At 37.0% G+C, this 25,520-nt stretch overlaps 1 protein-coding gene across 1 annotated transcript in view; it reads left to right on the forward strand.

The window, feature by feature from the left end:
• Positions 1–25,520, forward strand: part of LOC122719195 — a 193,177-nt gene that overhangs the window by 82,302 nt on the left and 85,355 nt on the right. Inside the window, exon 2 of the mRNA XM_043944813.1 lies at positions 8,155–14,182. Coding sequence (XP_043800748.1) covers positions 8,711–14,182 — 5,472 coding nt within the window. The 5' untranslated portion in view covers positions 8,155–8,710. The remainder of the gene's footprint in view (positions 1–8,154; positions 14,183–25,520) is intronic.

Raw genomic sequence — 25,520 nt, forward strand, 5'->3', positions numbered from 1 at the left:
ATAGGGTTTAATCGCATTTGAGGTAAATGATTAAAAAATTATCCTTCTCTTTACACGACGATATCTCGGGAATCAGAAGTCGTATCGAGATGAGTGAAAGGAAGTTTTAAAGAGCAAGGTTTCGCATTTCTAATGTGCTTTCATTCATTGCCCAGAAGTCACTATGTTCAGAGTTATAGCGGCTTAAAATTTATCAATTTAATCTACGATTTTTGTTACGATATAAATTTAAAAATATTCATTTCATGAAATGAGTTGAATGAAACAGTTGAAAAATAATTTTCATCCAGCTTGAATATGTTGGATTTAATTTCGTATAATTACCTACAACTAATACCAAGAAGAAGTTTTGGAACTTTCTTGATTTCTCCCACAGACCAGCGGATCTTATTAATCCAAACTTCTATCCGAAGGAAATTTGAACTTCACTAAACAGCACTTATTGCATCCGATGTGATAACATCAACTTTATTTTTGATCGTGTTATAGAAACTACGAAATTTGGATTGTTAGTTCAAACGACCTAATATACGAAACGACAGGATAGAAATAAAGAATAAAGGAAAAGCGAGAAGCTTAATACCCGAAATGAACGGGATAAATAAAGGAATAAATCATAAGAGACAAAACTCGTTGCAGAATAATTCCAGGAAAAATTATTGAATATTATTCTTCTTAATTTGAAACGATAAATTATCTTTCATGTAATTTAATTTTTACATTAAATTATTTTTTGAGATGTTATATCGTTCTATTATTTTTATTGAACAAATTATTTCGTTAAATAAACATTAAAATTTCAACAAAACAACACAACAATACAATCGTCGATCATCGTGCTTGACGATTAATATGTTTTAAAAAAGCATTTTAACCCATTTACTTTCATTTTTCTGGGGTATATTTTTATGAGTCTACAAAGAATGAAGTATCAAAAGATAAAGATCATCCCTTTTAAATCCCATTCGAATAAATGCTCTTGGAACGGCTAATTTCTTCTACTTTTCCAACTCTCTCTTTGCAAATACCAAAAATAAAAGAGTTTCTTGTTCCTTTAATTAGTCAGATGTTGAATCATAAAAAGTAAAAAAATCAAATTTTTTTTATATCAAAATTTAATCTTTACCTTACTTACAAACTTTCCTATTATTTAATCTCTCTCATAAGATTTATCAATAAATTATTAGTAATATAATTATGTTTTATGTGTTCTCTTGTGTGAACTTCGATTTCCTGTATAAGATCTTGTCACACTTATCGCCAAAATTACTCCATTTCGTTGGATTTAAAAGTAAAAATGTTTACTTTTCTTACTTTTTTCTAATGGATGCTTCATTAGAGAGAACAAGAATTACTACACTCGATAATTATCAATTATTCTCAACATTCGTTTCAAAGATACTCTCGAACAACCTCTCATTTTACTTTCGAATGCATTTTTAGAAGATCATATAAATAAAGATTTTTCTCTTTAAAAATTAAAATTGCCTAGGCCTCCACACTTTATCAATTAATTTTGAAAAATTTTCGTCGTTAGCTTCGACTTTCTCTAGTTCCAACAGACCAAACCGCATCGTTTCTCCATACTTATCCAGTTTATTACGGCTTGAAGGATCACGAATTGGTCGAGAAGTTTCGCGGCGGATTCGCGAATTAATGAATCCAGGTTCGAAGATCCTCCAGCCTAGAAAAGAGAGTGAGAGAGAAAGAGAAAGAGTGCGGATTTCATTTTCATTTTTCAACGCGGAACTTTCCTCTCTCTTTCTCTCTCTCTCTCTCTTTCTCTGTAAAATTCCAGAGGCAAACGTTCCTCGAAGAAAACGAGGCCGAGACGTCTTGATGGGCTTCATCGACGTTCAATCTAACAATTGAAATAGGCAGAATTAACTCGAGAATGATTATTCGACAACGATTTTTCACTATTCTGTTATTATAACTTGATGATTTTATGATTCGTTACATGTGAACATTTTATTTCGATTCGTAAGCATGATTTTTTGAGAAAATTTGAACACGCGTTTTTATCAGAAATTGCATTATGTCAATTAACCTCGCATAATCACAAAAATATTACATATTCATTCACGAAGATCATGTTAGTTTTTTAAAAGTAAAAAATTTTAAAGTTATATTGAAATTTTAATTTTTATTGAAACAATTTTTTCTACTAAAAATTTATTTTATATCGATGATATAAAATAATTTATTCTATATCGATATAGAATATTATATCCAATTAAATTATATTGTAAAGTTTATATACGTAGAGTGTCATTTAATATTTAGAATAGATAATAATAATAAATATTGCAGATACTAAAAGCTCATAAAATTTCATGAAGTTCATAAAATTTAAATTATTTTTTGAAAATATCCATCTTGAGGAGGGAAAAGAAAAAAAATAAATGTCGTACGATTTAATCAGTCAAAATTGTTTGACGTCAATCGGCTCACTATACATCCTTAACAGAATTAAAAGTTAACCAGGTTTAAGTCCGATTTAAATATAATCTGGCGCAGGTGCGAATCGCCTACAGAAGCCATTTATCGCAGTTCCATTCGATTTTTTTCTTCAGAATGAGCTTCTTTTCAGCAAGCAAAATTGAAGTGAAGAATGATCTTTTAAGATTTTATTGCAATCAGAAGAAAATAATTAAAATGAAAAGAGAAGTTTAAATTTTATTATTGTATCATTGATTCATTTTTATTGTATTTGTTGGAATTTTTTATTGATGTATTTAATATGTTTATATGAAAATTAATTTTTAATATCTAACTGTTATTGTAATTATTCGTTCAATCATCAATTGAAATTGTAATTTATTAGTAGACTGCGGATTTTTATGCATTTATGGAAAATTTAAATATTAAGCAAAGGATAAAATAAATTTCTATTTAAGTTCTATTTTTCTAAGTTTCCATAAAAATTTCACTTTGCATAAACAAATCTATTTATTAGATATTAGATAATCCATTTATTAGATATTAAATAAAATAATGAAATTTTGATATAATAATAAAAATAATAATTCCATATGAATTTATGTGAAAATTAATTTTTATGATCAAATATATTTATTGATCATATTGTAATTATTTTTAATTATCAGTTAAAGTTTTAAATTCTTAGATATTGAATAAAATAATTATAATATTAATTGAGATAATAAAATTATACGATAATAATCGCAACCTCGAGAAAAATAAAAAGTATGATCTATGAAACTTTGGATGCATCGTATTTTATTTAAAATTCTCCGAAATTCTTTCGAAACTTTCGAAACTAACTTTTAAAACTTTCCAGGTCAAAGAAGAAATTATACGATTATATCTCGTATTATTTCATACGATGATCGATAGAACGATTTAAGCCAGACATGAAAGATTTTTATTAAAAGTAAATATATAATAATTTAAGATCCAGAAAAATAAGGAAATGTGAGAGCACATTTCCTAAAATTCGAATGGACGCCATAAAAGCCTGATAACAAAAAAAGAACCTTCCATTTATACAGATTGAAACGTTTAAGCAGTTATTGATGCGGATTGCGATCTAGATATTTACGTTGTTTTTTCGAAAATGGGGACACGTCGTTTCCTTGAACGATAATATCGGGACTATCAAAACATCTCAATTTTTTCACGCATTCTCAGTTTTCTCTTGTCAATTTTGGATTATTCGTGGAAATTTCCAAATGATGGGAAATAATATATGAAGAAATCGTTAGTGTCAGGAATAAATTAATTGATTAGAAATAATTTAATCTATTTAAACTTCGAATTTAATTTTTCAAATTTCGTTTGAATTCGTTTGTTGAAAATTTTCGTAAAATATATATTATGAAGAGAAAATGACTATTTTATTTAAATTTAAATATTGCTAATATTTCAAACTTAAAAATACATTAATATATACGAGAATCTTCAGTATATTTAAAATTGATATTAAAAGATACATTCGCGTTATATTCATATTTACTCAATAATCAATTCACCTTTATCAACTCGATTCTCAGAAAGAAATTTCTCGATAGAAGAATAATTAAATTAATAGAGCTTGAAAATTATTATCTTCTGAAAGTTCATTCTTTTATTTACACTTTTATTTATATATATATATACAATATATATTTTCTTATAATTCTAATTAAACATTAATTAATCGATACTATCTTCAAAGAATGTGGGTTAATAACGAATACCGTTTACAATTCTTTCTTTTCCTTTTTTTTTATTTATTTATTTATTTATTTTTCTTTTCTTTTCTCGTTCAATTCAAGTTCCAGTATTGTGGTTTCTTCATAGAATGTCCCGTTGATCGATCGAATCGCGTTTAGCGACGGAACACTTGTCGTAATGACATCGAGGAATGCTATCGATTCGTCGTACGACACATCAATATCCACACATACACGTACACACACGCGTGCGCGCGTAATCATCAGTCGAACGTGCCACGAGGAGAATATCATCGAAGTTCCCCTCGTCGTAGATTCACAGTTCTACGTTTATTCGTGACAGCTATTGCATAATATTTGTAATATTTATACTTTGGTTATCGATTTTTCAATATTTGCAATGCAAATATTGGCAATATATGAATTCGGATATATGTTGTTCATCTGTTAAGGGACAAGTGTGCAAATATGTTATTATATTTAGAAATGTGTGAGGAGTCGAAGCGAAGAGAAAGTATGCAGGAGAATAAGTGCAGGAGAGCAAAGAGGTGAAAGAATTATGTGATTTTAATTAAATGAATGATTTATAATTCAAGATGAAAAAGTTGAGAATTATTCAGTTAAATAATACAGCTATAAACACAATACTAACAATTATTATAGAACATTAATATAATAATAATATTACAACATTCAAATATTTTAAATATCGGAATTTCGAGTAACACAATATTTTGTGATTAATCTTTTCCTTTCGAATCTTAAACAAATATTGTAATTAAATAATATATAATACAATATATATTATAATAATTATAAATAAAATTGACCGTGAAAAATTATTAATTGTCACACGAGACACCCGCTACGATCCAAATACTGGATTTAACGAGCAAGTCGTCGCTTCACGAATTCCCAGCGTCGCGCCAAAACCACACGAAATTCCAAAATAATTAAATCTTATATTATAGAGGTATAAATTGATGCGTGCAGATTCGTTTCACAGAGCCGCAATATCGTCGGTGAAGAAGGTGTGTTTCTTGGCTTGGGTGAGCGATAATATAATTGAGCGTAATTTTATAGCGGCCGTAAAAGGCGTGTTTCTTCCGGGAGTTGGGCGAAAGAAGGGAAGCGGAAGGGGTCGGAAAATCGCATGCTCGCCTCGGTTTAATTCGCGTTTCAACGATGACAGGCCAGGAAATCGCTCTATGTATTGCATGCACCGCCGCTTCCGGCTTCGTAGTGACTTCGTGTCGTTTCGATCCGTCTTTCTTCCGTGTATTATCTAAACAGTTAACCATGTGGTCGTTTACGCTGTGTCCAATATAATTGTAGATCTTGTGTGTGTTTAATATCTATCGATGTCCAATGTTTGAACTTCGTTTCTCTTTAATCGTGAAAAAATTTGATTTTGTATAAAAGTTGATGGCAACTTGGAAAAGTAATCATAGATAGTTTTGATGACTAATGGATAATTATTAGATAAATTTTTTAATTCGAATATTAATTTAATTTTCTTTAATATATACTTTCAAAAGTTTTGCTATTTATGTGATGGATAATTTGATATATTATTATCAATTATAATTTTTCATTATTGATATTATTTTTGTTGCTGTATATATAACAAAATATTATTTATTCGTTTCATTTTTTCTAAAATTATTCTCATAAAAACTTTCAATAATTAAAATGAACTTTTAACATTGATATAATAATATTTTAAAATTATACAACAGAATGATTATTCTTTCGTATTTCATTCGTAAATTATTTATTATTATTCGTTTATACATTAGATAAATAATTATAAAGTGTAGAGTTTTAAAGTTTATACAAGATCGATCGATTTACGTGATAAAACCGAGTTTCACTGCGAAGTTCCATTGTCCTTGATTAGAACACATGGTTTGTAATCAACAGAGAGATTGTTGAAGTAATTTAGAAGATAGATTTCGAAATACACACGCGAATCTTGTTTCCACTGAATTGTTTAAATTCTTCGTCGTGTAAGTAGTATCGCAAAAGCTCGAATATTTTATTTGAAGCGAAGATGAAAGATAAAAGATGAAGATGAAAGATAAATTTTCGTAATAAATTGTTTTAATTTCATTCGTTTTAACCGTATCACGGGAAAAAATGATTATCGTGTTTAGATAAAAGAAATATTTGAAGAATTTTATAAGAATGTGATATAATTATTTCGATCTTAAATATTGCGTTTATTATTTAAATATTTTATTCAAATTATATGAAAAATTATTGGGAAAAATATCGATTTTCAAAAATGATTTTCCATTCCCTCATATTTTCAAGCAATTCATCATTCGAAAATTTCTCTCTCCTCGATCTGAAAACAAGACACGCCCATAAACTTGTGTATACTCTATTTACATCCAGCAAACAATGAAGAGAAAACAAAATATATATGTTGATAAAAATACGTAGTTGGGAATTAAACAGAATTCAATAACAATTCCATATACGACGTAACTCGAGAATTGTACACATTCAACCCATCGCTTGTTTAAATCATATCTCGTCTCGTTTGAAAATCATGTCGAGTGTCGTGTCCATTAACATCTACACGAAGATAAATATGATTAATTAATCATAATAAATAATTCTACGATGTTCCAAACAATCGCAATTCATTTATCAAACTTCGAATCATTAAATTTTAAAGTTACTCTTTAAAAAAACTGAAAAAAATAAACAAATAAATAAAACCATTGTTTACAAAAATATTCTCATGTCGATTCTCTATACAATTGGAAAAAAAACTCGGAAAAAAACGTTACTCTTTCTCGAATTTCACAATTCTCGTAATCGAAATTTCGTACATTTATGTACGTAAAAAATTAATGAATAAATGAAGAAATTCAATATTCACAAAATTATCAGAATAATCTCGATTCTAATATAGCATAGAGGGAAAAAAATTCTCAAAAAGTATTATTTTTTCTCGAGTTTCACAAGGATGGAAAATATTTATCCTTATCCATTGCTCATTCCGTTCGTCAATCCTCATTCCATTGCTCATCGTTTCGTCAATTCCTTTATTTTTTAAACAATCAGAGGCATTCGAACGTAACCTCAAGATGGAATCGATACTAATGAAAATACGAGCTCCGAGCAATAGCAATTATTCTGCAATTATTCTGCATGCATTTTTCGCATGGATGCTCGACAACCTACACTTTGATTTTATGCACGAAGCGCTCGATGCACACCTGATCACCCTTTAAATAACTTACAATTCGTGTTTTTCTCCCGCCTAAGAAAGATCTCGCCATCCTGATTACTCTGAGTCTCATCGCTGTCATCAATATTTAAATAACGAAATAACAAATAAATAATATAAATAATTTAGAAATGAATTTCCATTAAGCGAATGATAGAACAGATACTACACTACCAAGTATATTTCATCGAGAATGATACGTGGATTAACCTGAGTGGTGATTGAATTTGTGAAATATCTCAATCGAACTTATTATTCAAACATTTTTGTTTTCTGTGAATCAATGGAGAAGAAGATTTCTGTTCTGGCAATCTGACAAAGTTTCGTACCTTTCTATATTTTTCATTCCACATCTACTCGTATCTACTTTCTTTCGACGACCATTCATTCCTTTGATCCTTTGAAACTATTAAATAAAGAAAATCTCTCCACTTATCGTTAATCGTTTCTTTCTCCTCTTCTTCTTCTATTTCTTAATCTCTTGTTGATTTCAATAATCGTATCAAATGAAAAAAAATCTGAATCAAGTGTATATATTGATTCAGTTCCAAAGAAAATAAGGCAAATAGCCTCGTTGATCTTTCTGACGAAGTTCTTAAGTTCGATCATTGACATACACTTTTCAACCGATGAATTATAAATTTAAGCACCATGGAAACTGTGTCAGCGGTGGCTCGGTACGAGCGCGTCTCGTACTAAGCCACGGCAATCCTGTTTGCTCCTGTTTTGCAGATAGAGGCAGCGGCATGAACGCACGAGATTGGTTAAGAAGCGCCATACGCAGAGTGTCGCGCGATCTCGAACGATTCGAAGTAAAGATCGCGGCCGACGATCGCACGAAAACGCAGTGCGTGCGACTCTAGTGTGATACAAAAGAAGACAAAAGTGAAGAGAAATCGATCGAGGACGGAAGACAAGGGGGGACAGTGACGAGATATTACGCGAGATTGGGCGTGCAAGGTGTAATCGAATCCTGTGTGTGAAAACTGTGAACTGTGAGAGAAGAGTGGTGGGGTGAGCAAAGGTGAAAGGAAGGAGGAGAAAAAAAGGATCGACCATGGAGATCGACGACGTGCACGGTGCATCGAGTCGTTCTCGTAATTCCGATACAATCGAGTCGAAGAAAGTTGAATCCACGATTGAATCCACATCTCTCCTTCTCGATTCGAGGAAGTGAGTCTGTGATCGCGCTCCTTCGTTCTTTCCCAGAATCATGAATCGTATCAGGGGTCGTAGACAGGTGGAATATCGCGCGAGGGACGCAAAAGTTTAAGGAGAGAGGAACTTGATGAAAATGGACTCGACGAAGCTGGGCGGGCCAGCCCCAACCAGCCCTAGGGCACACTCGCCGGCCGTGCCGGCTTACGCCTCCACCACGGCGGATGGAAACATCGATTACATAATAGGGGACTACATGGAGAGGCTGGGGACGAGGTTGAACACGTTGGAGAACGAGTTGAGGTACGCGTGGAGGGCGTTGGATCTGCTCAGCCAGGAATACATCAAGATGTGGGAGAGGTTGGAGAAGCTGGAGGGCCTCCTTTACGAGCAACAAACGGTGATCAGCCAATTGATCGAGTTCTACGCGAGCGGAGGGAGCCACGAGACAACGAGCAACGTGGCGGTCGAGGAGACGTTGGCCAATCAACAGAGCACGGTGGGCGAATTGGACGCGATCGCGAAGAGCATAGGCGCCACGATGGGCATAGAGGAAACGAATGCGATTAGGGAGAAATTGGCACAACAGGAGATCGCTAGGATGCACGGGCTAACGCAGGACAGCTCGACTGCCGCGGCTGTAGTTACAGACATGCACAGGAACGTGAGGAACTTGGATACTCTGGAGACTCTCGCCGAAGAGAGTAACATTCCAGACGAGGCGTTCTACAGGAGTCTGAACAACGCTTACAGGGAGGACTTGATCTGCGGCGACACGTCAAGACCCACGTCGCAGCTCGGCATGATATGGGAGGAGGCAGAGGACGAGGACGTGAACGGGAAGAAGGAGATGGAGTCGAGCATGTTCGAGAAGACTGTCGCCGCAAAGGAGAAGGAGCTCGAGTGCGAGTTGACCGCGAAACCGAGCAAGGAGGAGATTCAGGAGGCGGTGACGAAGAAAGAGGACGAGGCGGACGAGGACGAGGGCGAGGTGTTCAGCGCGGCCGATTACAAGAGTTATCGTGGGAACACGCCTTGCGTGAGCGAGCAAGATCTGGCCCAGCTGTCCAGATTGAGCTCGATCGACCAAGTTGCCCTGGAGAAATTGCACGAACTGGACAGGTTGACCAACAAATTACAAAAGGATTCCCAGAATCTGATGGAGCTTCAATCGAAACTGATGGACTCCCCGAAGAGGCAGTACAGTTCCGAGGCCGAGGCAAAATTGGCCGAGGAGGCGAGCAGCATAGACGAGCAATTGAGAAAAATCTATGCCGAAACGGACGTCGACAGCTGGACGTTCTCGAAGAGTCCCGGATCGACGGGTCGATCCATATCTCGAGTCAGCACTGACAGTGGTCTAGCGACCGACGGCGACTTCACGACCAGGTCAATTTCTCCAAGACTGACCTCCACTTCCAGATCTAACCTGGATTCACTCTCGAGCGCCTATACACCGCCCAGACTAGGTAGCTACACGTCCACGGTGCGCGAGAAGAGTCCGGAGCCGGTGATCCAGCTGCCCATAGACGTAGGCAGCTTTGCCAAAGGCTACGCGGAAAACAAGGAGCTGACCGATCTGATGGTCGAGAGTTTCGCGGCTGTCACCTGTGCCTCGCCCACCATCTACAGCACCACCACGGACAAAGTTGCCTCGCCCACCCATTCGGCCGGAAGTGTGCACAGCGTGCACAGCGTGCACAGTGTGCAGAGCCTTCGAACCAGGCAAGACGGCTATTTCGGCAGCGCCGCCCGTCTCAATCTCGAGTTTCAAGAGAGCAGAACGCCCCCGAGCCCGTCGCCGAGCTCGCCGCCTCCACCGGCCCCCCGAGATTCGGCCGAGCCTTTCCTCATGCCGGGCCCCGACCAAAGGGAGACGGACGCGAAACGATCCCAAAGCCCCACGTTCCTGAGAAGCGCGGACAAATTGGTCTCTGTAGAGCAGGGTCGCCTAAGCCCGCGAACTCCTCACTCGCCTAAATCGCCGCGAGTCTCGCCCAAGCACACGGCCAAGCCGAGCGTTGCCAACATAGTCGCGGCCAAGTCCGATTCCGGCCTATCTTCCATGAGCGGATGGAGCAGTTTGGACAAATCGCCGAGCTCGCCGAAGAGCTCGATCGCTAAGATGCTCACCTCGTATTCCATGGATCACGCGAGATCTTTGATTCCAACCACGACCGCGGTGAGGTCCGCAAGCCCCATCCCCCCGCTTCCTGAGACCACTACCACCGCAACGATCATCACCCAGGAACCATTGTACGACACACCCGAGGGAAGGGACGCCACCGCCGCCGTCACCTTCACCGTCACCAGCCATTCTTACACGGTGGCCATGAACCATTTATCAGGTTACACGTCGATCAAGACTACCCCCTCGACCACGAAGGAGGAGTACGGGTTCGTGTTGCCTCAAGCGGCCATCGCGACCACCTGTCAGAGCCCGAAGAAACGAGGTCGGCAACAGGCGTTGCAGCACACGTACGACACCGTGCCGCCCGGAACGACGATCGACTACGTTTACAGGTCGGAACAGCCGGCCATTTATTCCGTGGCGGGTAGCAATCGGCAACAGGCGATCACGAGCGTGTACACGAGCAGCGCGGGTGGTTACGGGCCGAAGACGACAACCGCTTACGGATGGATGGATCAGTTGAATAGCTACGACAATTACACCACTGTCCAGTACACGGAATCGAGCGCCGCGGTTTCGGCCCACCTGAAGAAACCGTTGAGGGGCACAGCATCCACGGACGCTGGTATGACGAACCACGAAGGTTACAAAGCCGCTATGTATCGCACCATGTTTCCAACGGGGAACATCACCGACGCGCTCTCTTATTATCCCACGAGCGCGAATCTGCCGCGGACGGAGACGAACGAAGCTTCGTGGTTGAACTCGATGGAGGATCAGATACCGCACGACTCGACCTCCTCCAGCATCAGATCGTTGACCTCGGACGGTAGCTACGCCCAGAGTCCGTATACGGACAGAAGGTATCCCCAACCACCAGCGTATCAAGCCCACCAATATCACCACACGTACGCTAATCAGAATTATCCGCAAGCTTATCAGCAACAATATCAGCCGTACAGTCAACGATTGACCAGCACCGAAAGCGCACAACTAGCGGACGGATACCAGAGACAATGGCAACGGGAACACCAGTATATACAGGATCACGAGGCCGCGAGAATACCTATCGATCAAGGCCAACATCAACAGACCGAGTATTACGATCCATCGAGCGTGATAGTGTCCCAGTCCGGATACATAAGCATCGCGTCGAACTTAAAGGATCACGAGATCGAGACTGCGAAGGTTAATAAGAAGATAAGGCGTGGCTCGTCGTTGAAAAACGCGATGAGTTCGATGAGCAATTGGTTGCCAGACTTGCACTTGAGCAAGAGGCACAGGAGTCATTCGTTGCCAGGTGGGGTAAGGAGAGAGGATTTGGACATGTCCCAGGAGCAGCAACAGCAACAGCAACAGCAGCAGCAGCAGCAGCAGCAAAGACTTCCTGGTGAGACAGGAGGCGTGGGCAGAGGTCGTGGCAGGGGTCAAGCGGCAAGGAAAAAGAAGAAACACACGTTGGTATCCACCGTGTCCGGAATCCTCCAGAAGGCCAAGAGACGAAGCCATCAATCGCAGTCTCTATCCGATCCTGAACAGTCTGAAACGGAATGGAGCAGCGGCAGGCAGAGTGGCCTGTCCGAAGACGAGGACAGCGTAATGTCGGACGTGAACCAGGAGCCTCCGTTTTTCGCCAAAGTGAAGACGGCCAGCACGAAACGAAAACAGGTGTCCCAACCGATTCCTCAACAGCAACAACCGATCCCCCAATCGTTACCTCAGCAGCAAAAAGATTATATGCAGCAGCAACAGCAGCAGCAACAACAACAACAGCAGCAACAACAACAACAAAATCTGCAGCAACAGCAGCAAGCCCTTCAACAACAGATTCAGCAGCATCAGGAGCAGTTACAGCAGCAAGCTCTCCAAGATAGTTGGGGGAAGGAGAAGGATCAGAAAAAGGAGATGGAGCACGAGATTGGCGAACAGATCAGCGGTTTCGAGGAAGAGACGTCGGGGAAGAGTACGGGTTCCGGTTCGGGTGGCTCGTCCATATTCCAAACTGTGGGAGATATCAAACGATCGACCGGCAGCTCTGACGAGGCCCCTAACGAAAAAGCCCCGAAACTTCCCCCTGTGACGTTGATGGGCGGCGCAAGCATGGAATTCGCTGTATCCAGGGCACTGGGAAAGTATCGTCAGAGACAATCCTCGACAGTGTCCGACGAACAACCACCGAGCGAGGAAGGTAGCACGGAGAAGAAATCCGACGAAGGCACCGTCCAGACTCTCGAGACGAGTTTCGAGTATCCCGAGGACATGTCGGAAAAGAGCGAGAAGAGCGAGAAATCTAGCAGCACGAGGTTGCCGGAATTGGTGACCAGCATATCGGAGGAAGCTCCACCGTCGGAAGGGAGCCCATCCGCGTCGAGCACGAGGGGTCAAACCCCGGCTGGTAGCCGATTCCTACCGCGACATCAACAATCCCTCGAGATTCCGTGGACCGGCTCGAGACAGGGCGAATTGGACGAGGATAACCGAAGTACGCATTCCTATCGAAGCACGTCGAGGGTTTCGTCCAGGCGGCAAAGTACGGAGGATTCGATCGACTCCGAGGACGAGTGGTATAGATACGAGTTGAGAAAGCTGGAAGAGCTCGAGAGACAATCGCAAATAGAGATAGAAATGGGCGAGGTGCTGGTCGAAGAGCCTGAAGAAGTTGAACACTATCAACCGGACGAGACGGTGAAGGAGAAGATGTCGTTCGTGCTGAAAGAATTAAAGTTGAAAGCCAGTAGCAAGGTGAAGGAGGAAAAGGTAAAGGAGGAGAAAGAAGATCTGCGAACGAGTAAAATGAACGGGACGGTGGCGAAGGATCGTCGAGTCGAGGACAAGTATCGAGACGAGAAACCGATTCCAAAACGAAAATCCGCTGAGAGTATCGAGGCGGTGTTTGCAAGAGTCACCGATTATCATACTTGGGCGCATGAGGAGGAAGCCAAGAAAGAGAAACCGGCCATGGAAGAGGGCTCTTCTGGAGAAACCTCTGGTCCTGATAGTCCGGTCCAATCGATGGACGAGGAGGAAGAGGAAGAATTGCCGAAAGATATCGACGAGCAACCGTCGAGGCGAAGTTCCAGCGGCTCGACTTTTCGACACGGAGAAAAGATCCATTCTGGTTCCGAACCGATATCTCGCGAGGGTAGCGTGAGTGTACCGCCTAGCGAGGTCTCTGTTAGCATTCCAGGTGCTTGGGATTCGGAGAGCACTGTTCTTGAAGGTTTGGAGCGAGACGGTGCTGGTAGCGCTGAAACAGCTACTACGGCGACTTTGAGTCTGCCTAAGATTAAAATCGATTCTTCGTCGTGCGGCAGTTCCGACACGACATTGAAGGAGGGCCAGGTAAGTCCTGGTCCACCTGGGTCGAAATGGAAATTGCTGAAAGCGTTGAAGGAGCGAAAGGCGGAGGAGAAGATGAAGGAGGTCGAGGAGGCCTCCAAGGAGACCACCATTTCTCAGGGACCCACGGCAGTGAGTATTATGATAAAGTGAGGACACGAAAATCTTTGTAAGGCGTACTCGAGATTCGGAGATTGGGTGAAATCGTAGAGTTAAGTATTTTAATAAGATTATTTCCACTGTTTCCATCTCGTTAATTGTTTACAGTATTTGAGTTATATTTATTTATAGCAATTTTAGTGTATTCTACGTGTAGGATGTTAATAGCTGATATTTTATATGTTTTGTCTAGATTTTTTTTATTACGAAATACTAATTGTTTATTTAAAAACAATTTTTAATTATATATTTTCTTTTCTGAACAGCTTATTTTTTATCAAACTTCTAATTGAGATATATGTAATCTCTAATTTAATATCTAATTTATATATAATCGTGAAATTATAAATTTCTTAAATATTAATAGATAAAAGAATTAAAAATAAATGAAAGATGCTTTTAACATCCTGCACAAAACAAGAAATCGAGTGAAATAAGTAAATGAAAATGATCTACAATTATCTAATTTCATACTTTGTTGACACAAGACAACTTAGGAATGAAATACGAACCAATTATAATACAGGGAACAACTTATATTACTCGGTTTCTAATGCTACGATAATAACATTTCTTTGAATTACCTGACCAATTCAATAGCGTCGCATGTAACACTGGATACGATTATTGTCACGTCACAGCTCTTTTTCCACTATCGAGTGTCGAGTATGCTGAATGCGTACAAACGGAAAATGTAAAGCATAAAGGGAGGCAACTTACGAATTTAAGAAAGATTTAAACTGTAACCGTGATGCCATCTAGCGTGGCACGATCCAAGTCAATACTAACGATATTAAAACATGGCGGAAGTGAAGCTTTGTCGGACGTGGATCACGCGTTCTCGTGATCCATTCTCGTTTTTGATCGCGAAAAAATCCCGAAAAGTATCGAAAAATCACAAACACGATATAAATAATAAACGATGGTACTAGTCAATTCATCAAGTGCAACGTCAGTGACGCTTGGCCAAGCAATATACTTGTAAGTGATGATAAATTGTGCACAGTTCAAGATCGATTGGTAATGGTGGTCAACGATTCGATCGATTTCGAGTAAGTAATGAAACCAAATATCCATGTGCGACGGATGCATCGACGATAAATAAAGGCTTACATAATTAAAATAGATCATAGGAATAATTAGATGGTGCTTTAATAATCGATACGCTTTAAGGTAGTATTATTAGAAGCCGCGTGCCTGCGCGGTCTGACGAGGATTATTCGCGAAACAAGGCTATAAGTATTATTATTCGGTCAATTAACGTTTCCTATGTACACAGCAGGGAACGATAGTCTTTCATAGGTTCCCAAATATTTCCAATATGGCCGCGCTTTACTGTCAGCGCGACTCATCCTTTCTCGTGGATTCTTTGTCCACGTCTAGGCACATCGACGCACATGCAATTTGATATTATAACATAGCGTGCAAACGAATAAAACGTGTGTATTTATATTTAAGAGAAATTAGACTCGTACTAGAGGAAAATCTTTCCTTATGATATTCGTGTTTAATATTGCAAGTACAAGTCATGAGACTATAATATACGGTTTACGCCGATACACATGGACAGCTTAACCTAATCTTATAGTCGACCATCGAACATAGTATTTAAGAAAATTACATGTATACATCCGTTCATCCTCTTCATCGATTCATATGCTTGTGTTTTGAAAGCAAGAGATTGACATAACCTACAAATTAATCGACTATGGTAGAGCTCGTTTTAGCATTTGTAGGATTGAATCTGATCTGGGCAAGTGATTTTTGCGAATTTAACCTAAGCAAAAATAAAAAACGAGTTTAAATCGAATAAAAGATCGGTGTCAAATTTTGTTCAATATTCTCGAAGCTCGTTTTAAGATTCTATTTCTAAGAATTGATGGATACGAAATAACGATGATTAAAACGAACATTGTTGTATTTCTTCCGAATTAAATCGCTCGAATTTTTCAAATATATCGCGTGCAATGCTCGTACAACGTTAAAAATGGTTTATCGGTGGGAAAAAAAATGGAAAATAGAAATGAAGGAGGTAGATATATAAATAGAGGATGAAGAACAAATCGCGCAGGCACGATTGAGAAGGAATCTCGTGCACATCGAAACGAAATCGCTTCCGAGAAATCGCGCGAAGGAACGAATAGAAGCGAAAGGAAAAATAGATTCATCGGTATTTCGATTCACGTGGAACACGATGGTATTTGTCTGATCGACGATAGATTCGCCAAAAGGCACGGATCCCGTGTTTCGTGCTCGTTTATCGATCGTTTAAATGCGATAAAAGGCACTGCTGACGTAATATCAAACCCTGGATTTTAGATCGGAAATTGCTGTGAAGACATTCCGATTAATAACTTCAATTATTCGGAAGATGGTCAAAATGTATTAATCGATTAATTGGAACATCTTTTTTCAAATTATGATAGAATTTAGACTTTTTCACGCTAAGTTTTAGGAAAAGAATATTTGAATTTTTTTTCAGAAACTTTTTAATATTTTTTAAATGTATTACAAAATTTATTGACAAATAAATGTGTAATAGTAAAAATTTTTGTGAATATAATCGATATCTCTTTTATTTAAAAAATTATTTTAAAATATTTATAATTAGGATCAAAAAATCTTAACTTTAGTCAAGAAAAGTTTAACAATTCAAAACTTTTAAGAATTTCCATCATTAATCTCGAGTTATCAGAATTTTCTTATCAAAGAAAAACAATAGGAATCCTTAAGTACCTTCATTATCACTATTCATTATTTCAAGTTTCATACTAATTACAATTTTCATTCTCGGTTCCCACATATCAATAATTGTCTGCCAAATTATTTTTAATGATTCCCTTTATACGGACGATTAAACATATCTAAACAAAGTACCGTCATAATTTTCCGCTTTTACTTGAAATTATGTATCGAAAGAGTGCACAATAAACGAATCAATTTCACTTAACCAACGTAGTACAAAAGGCGATCTCTTCTCGTCGATCACGTGTTCCTAGGAAGTTTCGTAATATATTCCATTTCATTGAACACGCGAAACTCGATATCACGCCAGATCACGTGACATTACGTGGACAATACACGCTTCCTTCCGTTCCACATTTCCCGCGCGAAATACGAATAAATAAATCGCGAAATTTCACGATTCAACGAATTTGTATTTTCGTTAATTCGAAAGAGAACTCGTCGAGTGAAATTTAATTATTCATCGTAGATTAATCGTGATTAATCGTGATTAATCGTGACCGAAACACTGTTCTTTCCTAATCTTTTCTTTTTTTTTTTTTGTATGTTAGTAGTTCGTATTGTATTTCATTCGTGATCTAAGCTAAGATGAATTTTATCAAAAATACACGATCGAAAATTAATGATCCTCATCGTGTATCTTGTAGTATTCGTAACTAGTGGACATTATATATGCTGATAGTATGATAGAAGATAATTACAGTCGATAGCCAAGCGACGTGATTCGTGGGTGTATTCCTGGATCGAGAATTACGCAATGTGATATTAGATCTTTGGATACTTATTGAGATATCTTGGTAAAAAAAATTGACAAAAAAAAATCGCTTTTGATTTAAAAACAAACTAAATTAAAAAAACTTTTTTAAATTTTCTAATTAAGATATTAATTTTCTAATTAATATCTTAATTTCTTAAGATATTACATTTTAAATTGCAACGAAATTTTTTTTCTAAAATTCCATCTTTTATATAGCAATAATATACATTTATATCATCGAGATTTATATTATCGACACATTTATATTATCGACTTTTAGAAAAGTATAAAGAACACGTTTATTAAAATTTCATCAAAAGACGACATCCCTTTTCTCAAAATATCTCAGAGATCAAAAACGACGGATTCCCACGATCGTTCCATCCTAAAGAGATTATTCCACACATTGTGCGCATATTGTGCACAGAATCCTCGCTAAGCAGCGCGCGTTATCCGGAAACCACACGCCAATAACGGAATCCAATGTCCCATAACATCCGCCCGATTCTCGATCCTCCACGATTATAACCCACGATGTCACACCGCCCGATGTTTCAGGGGTGGGAGAGTAAGATTTTCGCTCGCATACCACCACTTCGTAATCTCGAAACGATCGATATCGCGTATACCGTATAATAACCGTATAACAGTCCGCAATAGTTTTCGCAACGGAACGGAAAAAAACATTGAGCATACAAGACGCGATACAACAACACCGCCGACGATGACCGTGAAAATTCGTACAAGAAAATAATAATAAATACGAATGATCGAGTGTGGGAATGAGAGTGCCACGTCGATCGAATATAATGAACGTGGTAACAACGTGGTGTATAAGATGAAAGCCAATACACACATACATATAAACATGGGCGCGACAGACACGCGTCGTACACACGTCCAAAGTATATGCTTCCGTATCTAAAGACTTCGCAGCCGTATAATACTCTTAATTAAACTAGCAATTAATTGATCGTGCGTACGTAATTTGGTGTTAGTGTATTAGGGGTTGGGTAAGAAATACCGGGCATGTACCTGTTCGCGATCCGGATAGCTTCAGGTGGGATTTCCTACGAGCGCCAGACACGAATAGGTGTGGAACAGTGTTTCTCAATCTTGTCTGGTACTATAATGGAAAGCCTTTGAAAGATTGGATGATGATAATTTTCGCGAAATGATATTCGAATCCTGTGGGATGTAGTTGTAATATGTTGTATTGTTTTGTAATATATTGATTATAAGCTTCTTTCTGTCGAACAACTTGTTGAATAATTATTTTTTTATTCAGTAACCAGTTTTCTTTGGGAATTCTTTAAATGAAAACGAATTGTTTAAACTTATTCGAAATAATTCTACACGATTGTACTTGACTGATCTCATCACAGTCTAAAATACTATAAATTTGCCTATAAATTGATTAGCTGGCAAGCATTAAAAAAATTACATCGACAAATATAAACACGAAACCATTTCTTTTGACGAAAGAAATACTTTCACTTATATTTTTTAATTCACATTTATTTCACAATATAATACGCTACAATCAGAAATATCTATAATTCTCTTTTACATAGTTGAGAACAGAGTACGAATCGCAAAATTAACTCCAATCAAAATGAAAAAGAAAAAAAAAGGTTGAAATCACAATTACCATCCGTAAGAAAAGAAACCAAAACGAAATTTTCCTAATCGAGCAAACGCGTTCAACGACACGATATAAAAAAAACATCTGGCTCGTAGTAAATTCCACCTTTATTTAGAATTACGACACGATCGCGGAATCGTGGCTCGGGTCTGACCAGCAACCATTCCAGCTCCGCTTAATTGGTCAGAGGCCACGTATCGCTCTAGGTTGATCGATTCTTCTGGTAATTGGCGGGTCATATCCGCCTGGTCGTCCGAGACGCGATTCACCGGTGATGTCAATAGCAGCGAAAAGTCGGGAGAATTGTCGTATGGCGCTCGTTCCAAATCGATGCATCGGTGAAGAAGAGAGGACGAGAGAGATTGGATGGTTGGCGTGTCCACGTGGATGGATGATTAGCAATGAGAGGATCTTCTTTTATTATTTGGGAGGGGAGAGGAAGATGTTATTGGGTATGTTCGGTACGTGGCAAATGGGAATATCATGTGGTAGAAGGAAGCTTTCTGAATGTGTTGTATGGGAGAGACTATATTCTTAATGGAAAGAACATGCTAAACAGGTATTTGGCAACGAAAGGAATAAAAGGAGAGAGTTTGTATTTGGAAATTAAATGTATCGATCTTATAGAGGTAACTACTTCTTGGATGGGATTTTGGGATTTTCTTATCATGATTTTTCTGTGTAATGTATTTGTATATCAAAATGTTTATAAAATGTCATGTTCCATTGGAGGATATGTGAAATTAAAGAAGAAAGATAAAGTTTTTGAAAAGAAGAATGGATAAAGATTTTGTTAGTGAATTGGTTTTTTTTTTTTTTTGTATTTCAGAGAAGTTATTATTATAAGGTAATAAAGTAAAGGTGCAAATTAAAAATATATAATGATGCGAGGCATCTAGAAATTTATTCTAAATTTGTATCTATTATCTAGGTAAATAATATTATATTTGTTATTAGATTGCTTGTTTAAAAAATAAATTCGAAGAAAAATTCTCTTCTTCGAAATATAATATCTTATGAGTTTATAAAAGTTTCAATATATTATAGTGGAACCTTTATGCAATGAATAAAGCTTGAATTCAATGGAGATTACTAAAATTAGATCAAGATATCTTCCTTTTAAATGATATAGACATGACAACAAGAATATGGAAAAATTATTTTTCAATGGAAATTTAACTTTCATTTCAAATTTAATAAGAATTTTATGTGAGAAATTAATAAACTTGAAGCAATGAAAAATCCAATATTCATCGTATTCAATTAGAACATATTTCAAATATTTAAATTTAAAATTAAAAATTTTTAATTTTCAAAATTAAAAAAAAATTTCTTTTTATTTTTCAGATAAAAACGAATTGTGCAACGGATGATACAAAATGAAAACTAATTTTTTTCTTTTTCTATTACATTTTTTGACGATAATAATTACTTTACGAAACAAATTTGTTTTTATCTTGTTACAAGTCGGAAAAAATAATTAATATTGGATTAAATCAAGAAACTTAGTGATTATAATATCGGTGAATTTTCAATTAACTTATAGCTCTCGGTATTGTTAACAAGCTTTCGAAAACAAATGTTCTCTGTATTACTAACTAAGATGAATTATTCAAGGTAACTTCACCATGTGTCTTTTGTTTTATTTTTTTTTTCCTTGACTTTTATGCAATACAAAGATTTTCTTCTTTCGTTCGTTATTTCTAAATAAGAAAGAAAAAATATATTTTTTTATTTTCATAAACTTTTCATATAAAAATATCTCGGAGAAGATTTTCATATTCTTCACTAAAGATAGAATTTTTATTTTATTTGTTATTCGATTCTTCTATAAAAATTATTCGATTCTTCTATAAAAATTATTCGATTCTTCTATTCAAATTTTGCCATATTTTTTTTAATTTTCGTTATATTCAATATTTTTTATACGAGATAATTTTTGACATATAATAAGTCTATGAAGATTACTGCTCTTATTAGAGTGTTACATGATTACATGGTTCATAATACACTGAGATGGTTGAAAATTTAATCAGATGAAAAGCTAATCTCCTGAGCAATATCCTAGAGAACATTACAAGGATGAAATTAGATGCAAGCTTAAGCAATACCGATAGAACAACATAAAATTGTCTAAAATAAAGAAATAAAATTCCTTTGTAACATTACATCTTCGAATAGAATTGATTATATTATATCGAAAATGTGTTGTCGATAAAAAACATCGAATTTTTTTATTTTATCCCTCGTAATTTCTATTTCGTTTATGCGTGATCATAAAATCGAATGCCTTTCGATAAAAGGGGTCATTATTTAAAACCATAATTCTGCTTCGTAAACGACAGAAATTGCAAATGAGAATGACGAGATAATAAGAGAGATGATCACGTTCCTTCGGAATTTTTCCTACACTTCAAAGTTTTATTCGGCTCGTAACTTCCTCATTGCTTCGAGTAATTCGACGAAATTGCATTTCTATGCATGCTTAGAATTCTGTACACGTGGTTGCCTCCTTTATAAAATGTTCTTCTTGGTGGCGAGAAATGTCTCGATGAATGAAAAACATAGTTATTTGTTTCCAACATGTTATTGCCGAAATATATTCGATTTTAGTTTATAGTAGACATGATAATCACAAGTTTATAATTAACCATTGCAAAATCTAAAAAATCGAAGTTTAATTTAAGTTAAAGTAAGGAGTAATCGAAAAAAAAAATAGTTTTGACGATGATTTAATATATTTGTTTCGATAATTTCGCAAAATGAGAAATTTTTTCACGCATAATCGAAACGAAGAAGAAACAATTCGTGAAAAGAACGAGTCTAATTAAATATTCATACATCTAGCAAACAAAAAAATTGTAATTCAGAAGTATGTCACTTAAAAAAAAAAAATTACATAGAGTTCGAAAGTAGAGGGAATAAATATCGAAGGGAAAGCTCGTTCGATCGAACTAGTCTCGATTCAGATAAGCAGATAGTCCGGTCACGATTTCGTAGTAGAAATTCTATCCCCGACCAACCTGTAGGTTTCCATTCAAACCGTTTGTCATGTACCAACGTGCACACGAACCAATGGCTGCGAGCCCCTCCTCTTCGCGTTCTTCTTCTGACGTACAAAAGGGTTATCCCATTCGAACACGTGGAATGCTCGACCGACCATATTAGCATCCCCGACATCGCTTTGCGAACGAGGTCCAACGAGCAAACGGCCCGGACCAATTGTGTACCATTTCTCACTTTTATATGAAACGAATTAAGAGAGCAAGTAGGCGGAGAGGGTGATTTCTTCGAGGAAGATGAAGCAAAACGAGAAAAAAAAAAAAGAAAAAAAAAAAAAAGAAAAAAAAAAAGAAAACGAGGAATACGTACTCGCGTCTAGTGACGTTAAATGTATATCTATATCTTGTACGATTCTAACGATCATGAATATTGTATAATGTAATATTGTCGCATATGTCGTTATTTCTAACGTGTTCTTAGCCGTTTTTCTCGACACGAGGCTGTCGATTGTTCATTAGATTCCTCATTAGTGCTCGTCGAACAATCATTTCAATTCCTCGATATCCCTTTGTTAAGGTATCGAAGCTGCTTTGAAATAAAATTGAATAAAGCAAACGATTTTTTAGAAAAATCTGTAAATCTTAAAGTAAAAAAGATTCGTGCATAAAATGCAAGGGTTCATCCGTCGATAGAGACACCAAAAGAGTTGTGTAGTTGGAAGGAAGAAAGGGAAAGATCGTCGAGGACGAAAGAGAAAACTTTTCTTTCCCACATGGATTTTCCTCCATTGATTTATTCGCGATTTGTTCGACGAGAATTCTGATTTCCTCCTCCGAGAAGATTCTTTGAATAATTCTCACAGCCTCGGGGTCCAAGACTTTGCACTCTACACGCGGGATCATCTTCGAGGCTCGAAATTCGCGGAACTTACGAATGCGCGTCAAAGCGATCTCCGCCGAGAGAATGTCTCCAGGGATCAAATAAATAGAGAGATCATCCGTTAAATTATTTCTGGACGATTAGATATGCAACACCTGATATAATAATAAACTCTGATACATGATACGTTAGATACGTGAACAACGTTCCGTCTCGTGGGAGTAGCACGGAGCTTTTAGTTCTCCCCTCTTCTCTCGAATGAAAACGAGACAGATATATCTGGATATCTTTCTTAGATAGAATTAACGATCTATCGATAATTGCTCTTGCTGAGAAAAGAAAAGAGAAAAAGGAAAAAAAAAATAAAAATAACAATTAGAATAAGAGCCGTCACACGAGAATTCAATGTTGAATATTTGATCCGAAATTGGTGGTTAAAAGCCACGGAAGCGGAGATGCGTTAAAAGCGAAATCTCCGCAAACGATGGAAACGCGACATAAACCGCAAGAACTCTCGAGAGTTCAACAGAGATCAAAACCGCCTGTTACCGGTCAACGTCGAATGCTCGTGCAAATCGCTTGCCGCCGTAAACGGAATACTCGACGGATATACGGCTATTAACCTGTTCCGGTATATCCTTCTCTCAGAATCCCGGTCATTCTCTCGCGCAATTTCGTGCACGCACACGCGATATCGACTCACGATATTTATTTGTTGTGGCGGTGACGTAACTCAAAAAATTAGAAAGAAATTTTGGATAAATAATAAAATATACGAATATGGATCGGGAGATATAATTGGCGAGAGTAAAGCTTCTGAATATTCGTTGAATCTATTCAATGACGAATCGTGTATATTAATTCGAATTTCAATTACGATCAAATCGCTGAAAAAGGTTCAATGATTCTAACGTGATGTTTTTCAGGATATGATGTTTCCAGAAATTGTCTCTCGATCTATGTGATCTATCTTATTTAAATCGTGTGAAATCGAAAGATTATAATTTTAGAGACTCGCTTAAAAAGTGACATTTCTTACTCGTCTTCGTATCGAAAAGTGCACATTTTTTCGAGTTACGTTGCTACGTTGCGGCAAATGGATAAGCATTATGCACACACACGAGAAACACATTACACGTCAAAGGTATATTTAACACGTATAGTAACGATACTATAGCCTACGCGGTAGTTTTGTGTCAATTAATAACGTAAAAAGAAAAAAAAAAGATGAAACCGTTTAATCGTATTTCCTCCAGGGGGGAGGAGGAAAGAATATTCGTAGGGTTAATAAGAAGCTTTCGTGTGATAACTGGCGAAAGAAATCGTGTAGCTCGGGTTGCATCTCACTGGCTCATGCATCTAATCTAGGGATATTTCTATGGCATTGAATTATTAGAGATTGGGAGTCAATTAGGGATATTCGGTGACGGAAAGATGATCGAGTCGTAGAAATATTCGTCGTCGGTCGATGGGGATGTTAGGTTAAAACAGAACAGGTGAAACTTACGAGGAAAGAGTGAGAAAAAGATTGGTATTAACCGTTTTTTGGTGATGCCAACCGTCGTGATGCTAGAAGGTTGTGTCCGGTTGCTTCTCGAGGAATGGAGGGTGTAGGTGTTCGAATGATGTCGTTACACGTCAGCCAAGTGGAAATGATATTTTCATGCTTGAAATTATTTTCCTTTTTTCTCTACTTTAATTTCGAAAAGGAGGGGGGAAGTGGTTCTCGCAATTTTGCAGTAAAACGAACGTGTAAATTGTTCGGAGAGAATTAGCAAAATTGGATCAAGCTTTTGACGAAATTAAAATATGTAACGAAATTACGATTTTTGGAAAAAATTGAAAAGAAAAAATTGAACGAACTTGGAAATTTTAAAGGAAGAAATCGTGAGACGTTGATATTTTCTATAAGTTATTAAAATTTGAAAGTTATTGTATTAATTTTTTTTTATTTTTTGTGTTTATTTTTATATTTTATTGTAATCATTTTAAATATTCGTACTTTCCATTCATTCGATTTTTGTTTCGAACGTAATTGAAAAAATTTATTGCGAACGTTTATAAAAATTTATAAACAAATTTCGAAGTTGAAATTAAATATTGACGCTAAAATCTTTCAAACCAAAATTAAACGTTTAACATTGGAACCATATATAATGTGGAAAAGAAAAAAGGAATTTTTTTTATTTAAAATAAGATAATTGAAATAAATTTAAATAATATAAATTTTGTTTCCTATTTTCGCGCAATGGAGAAATGGAAAATTTGTTCCAATTGCAGTT

The sequence above is a fragment of the Apis laboriosa genome, unplaced genomic scaffold (assembly GCF_014066325.1).
Source record: "Apis laboriosa isolate Shangri-la unplaced genomic scaffold, ASM1406632v1 scaffold70_cov154, whole genome shotgun sequence".
NCBI lineage: Eukaryota > Metazoa > Arthropoda > Insecta > Hymenoptera > Apidae > Apis > Apis laboriosa.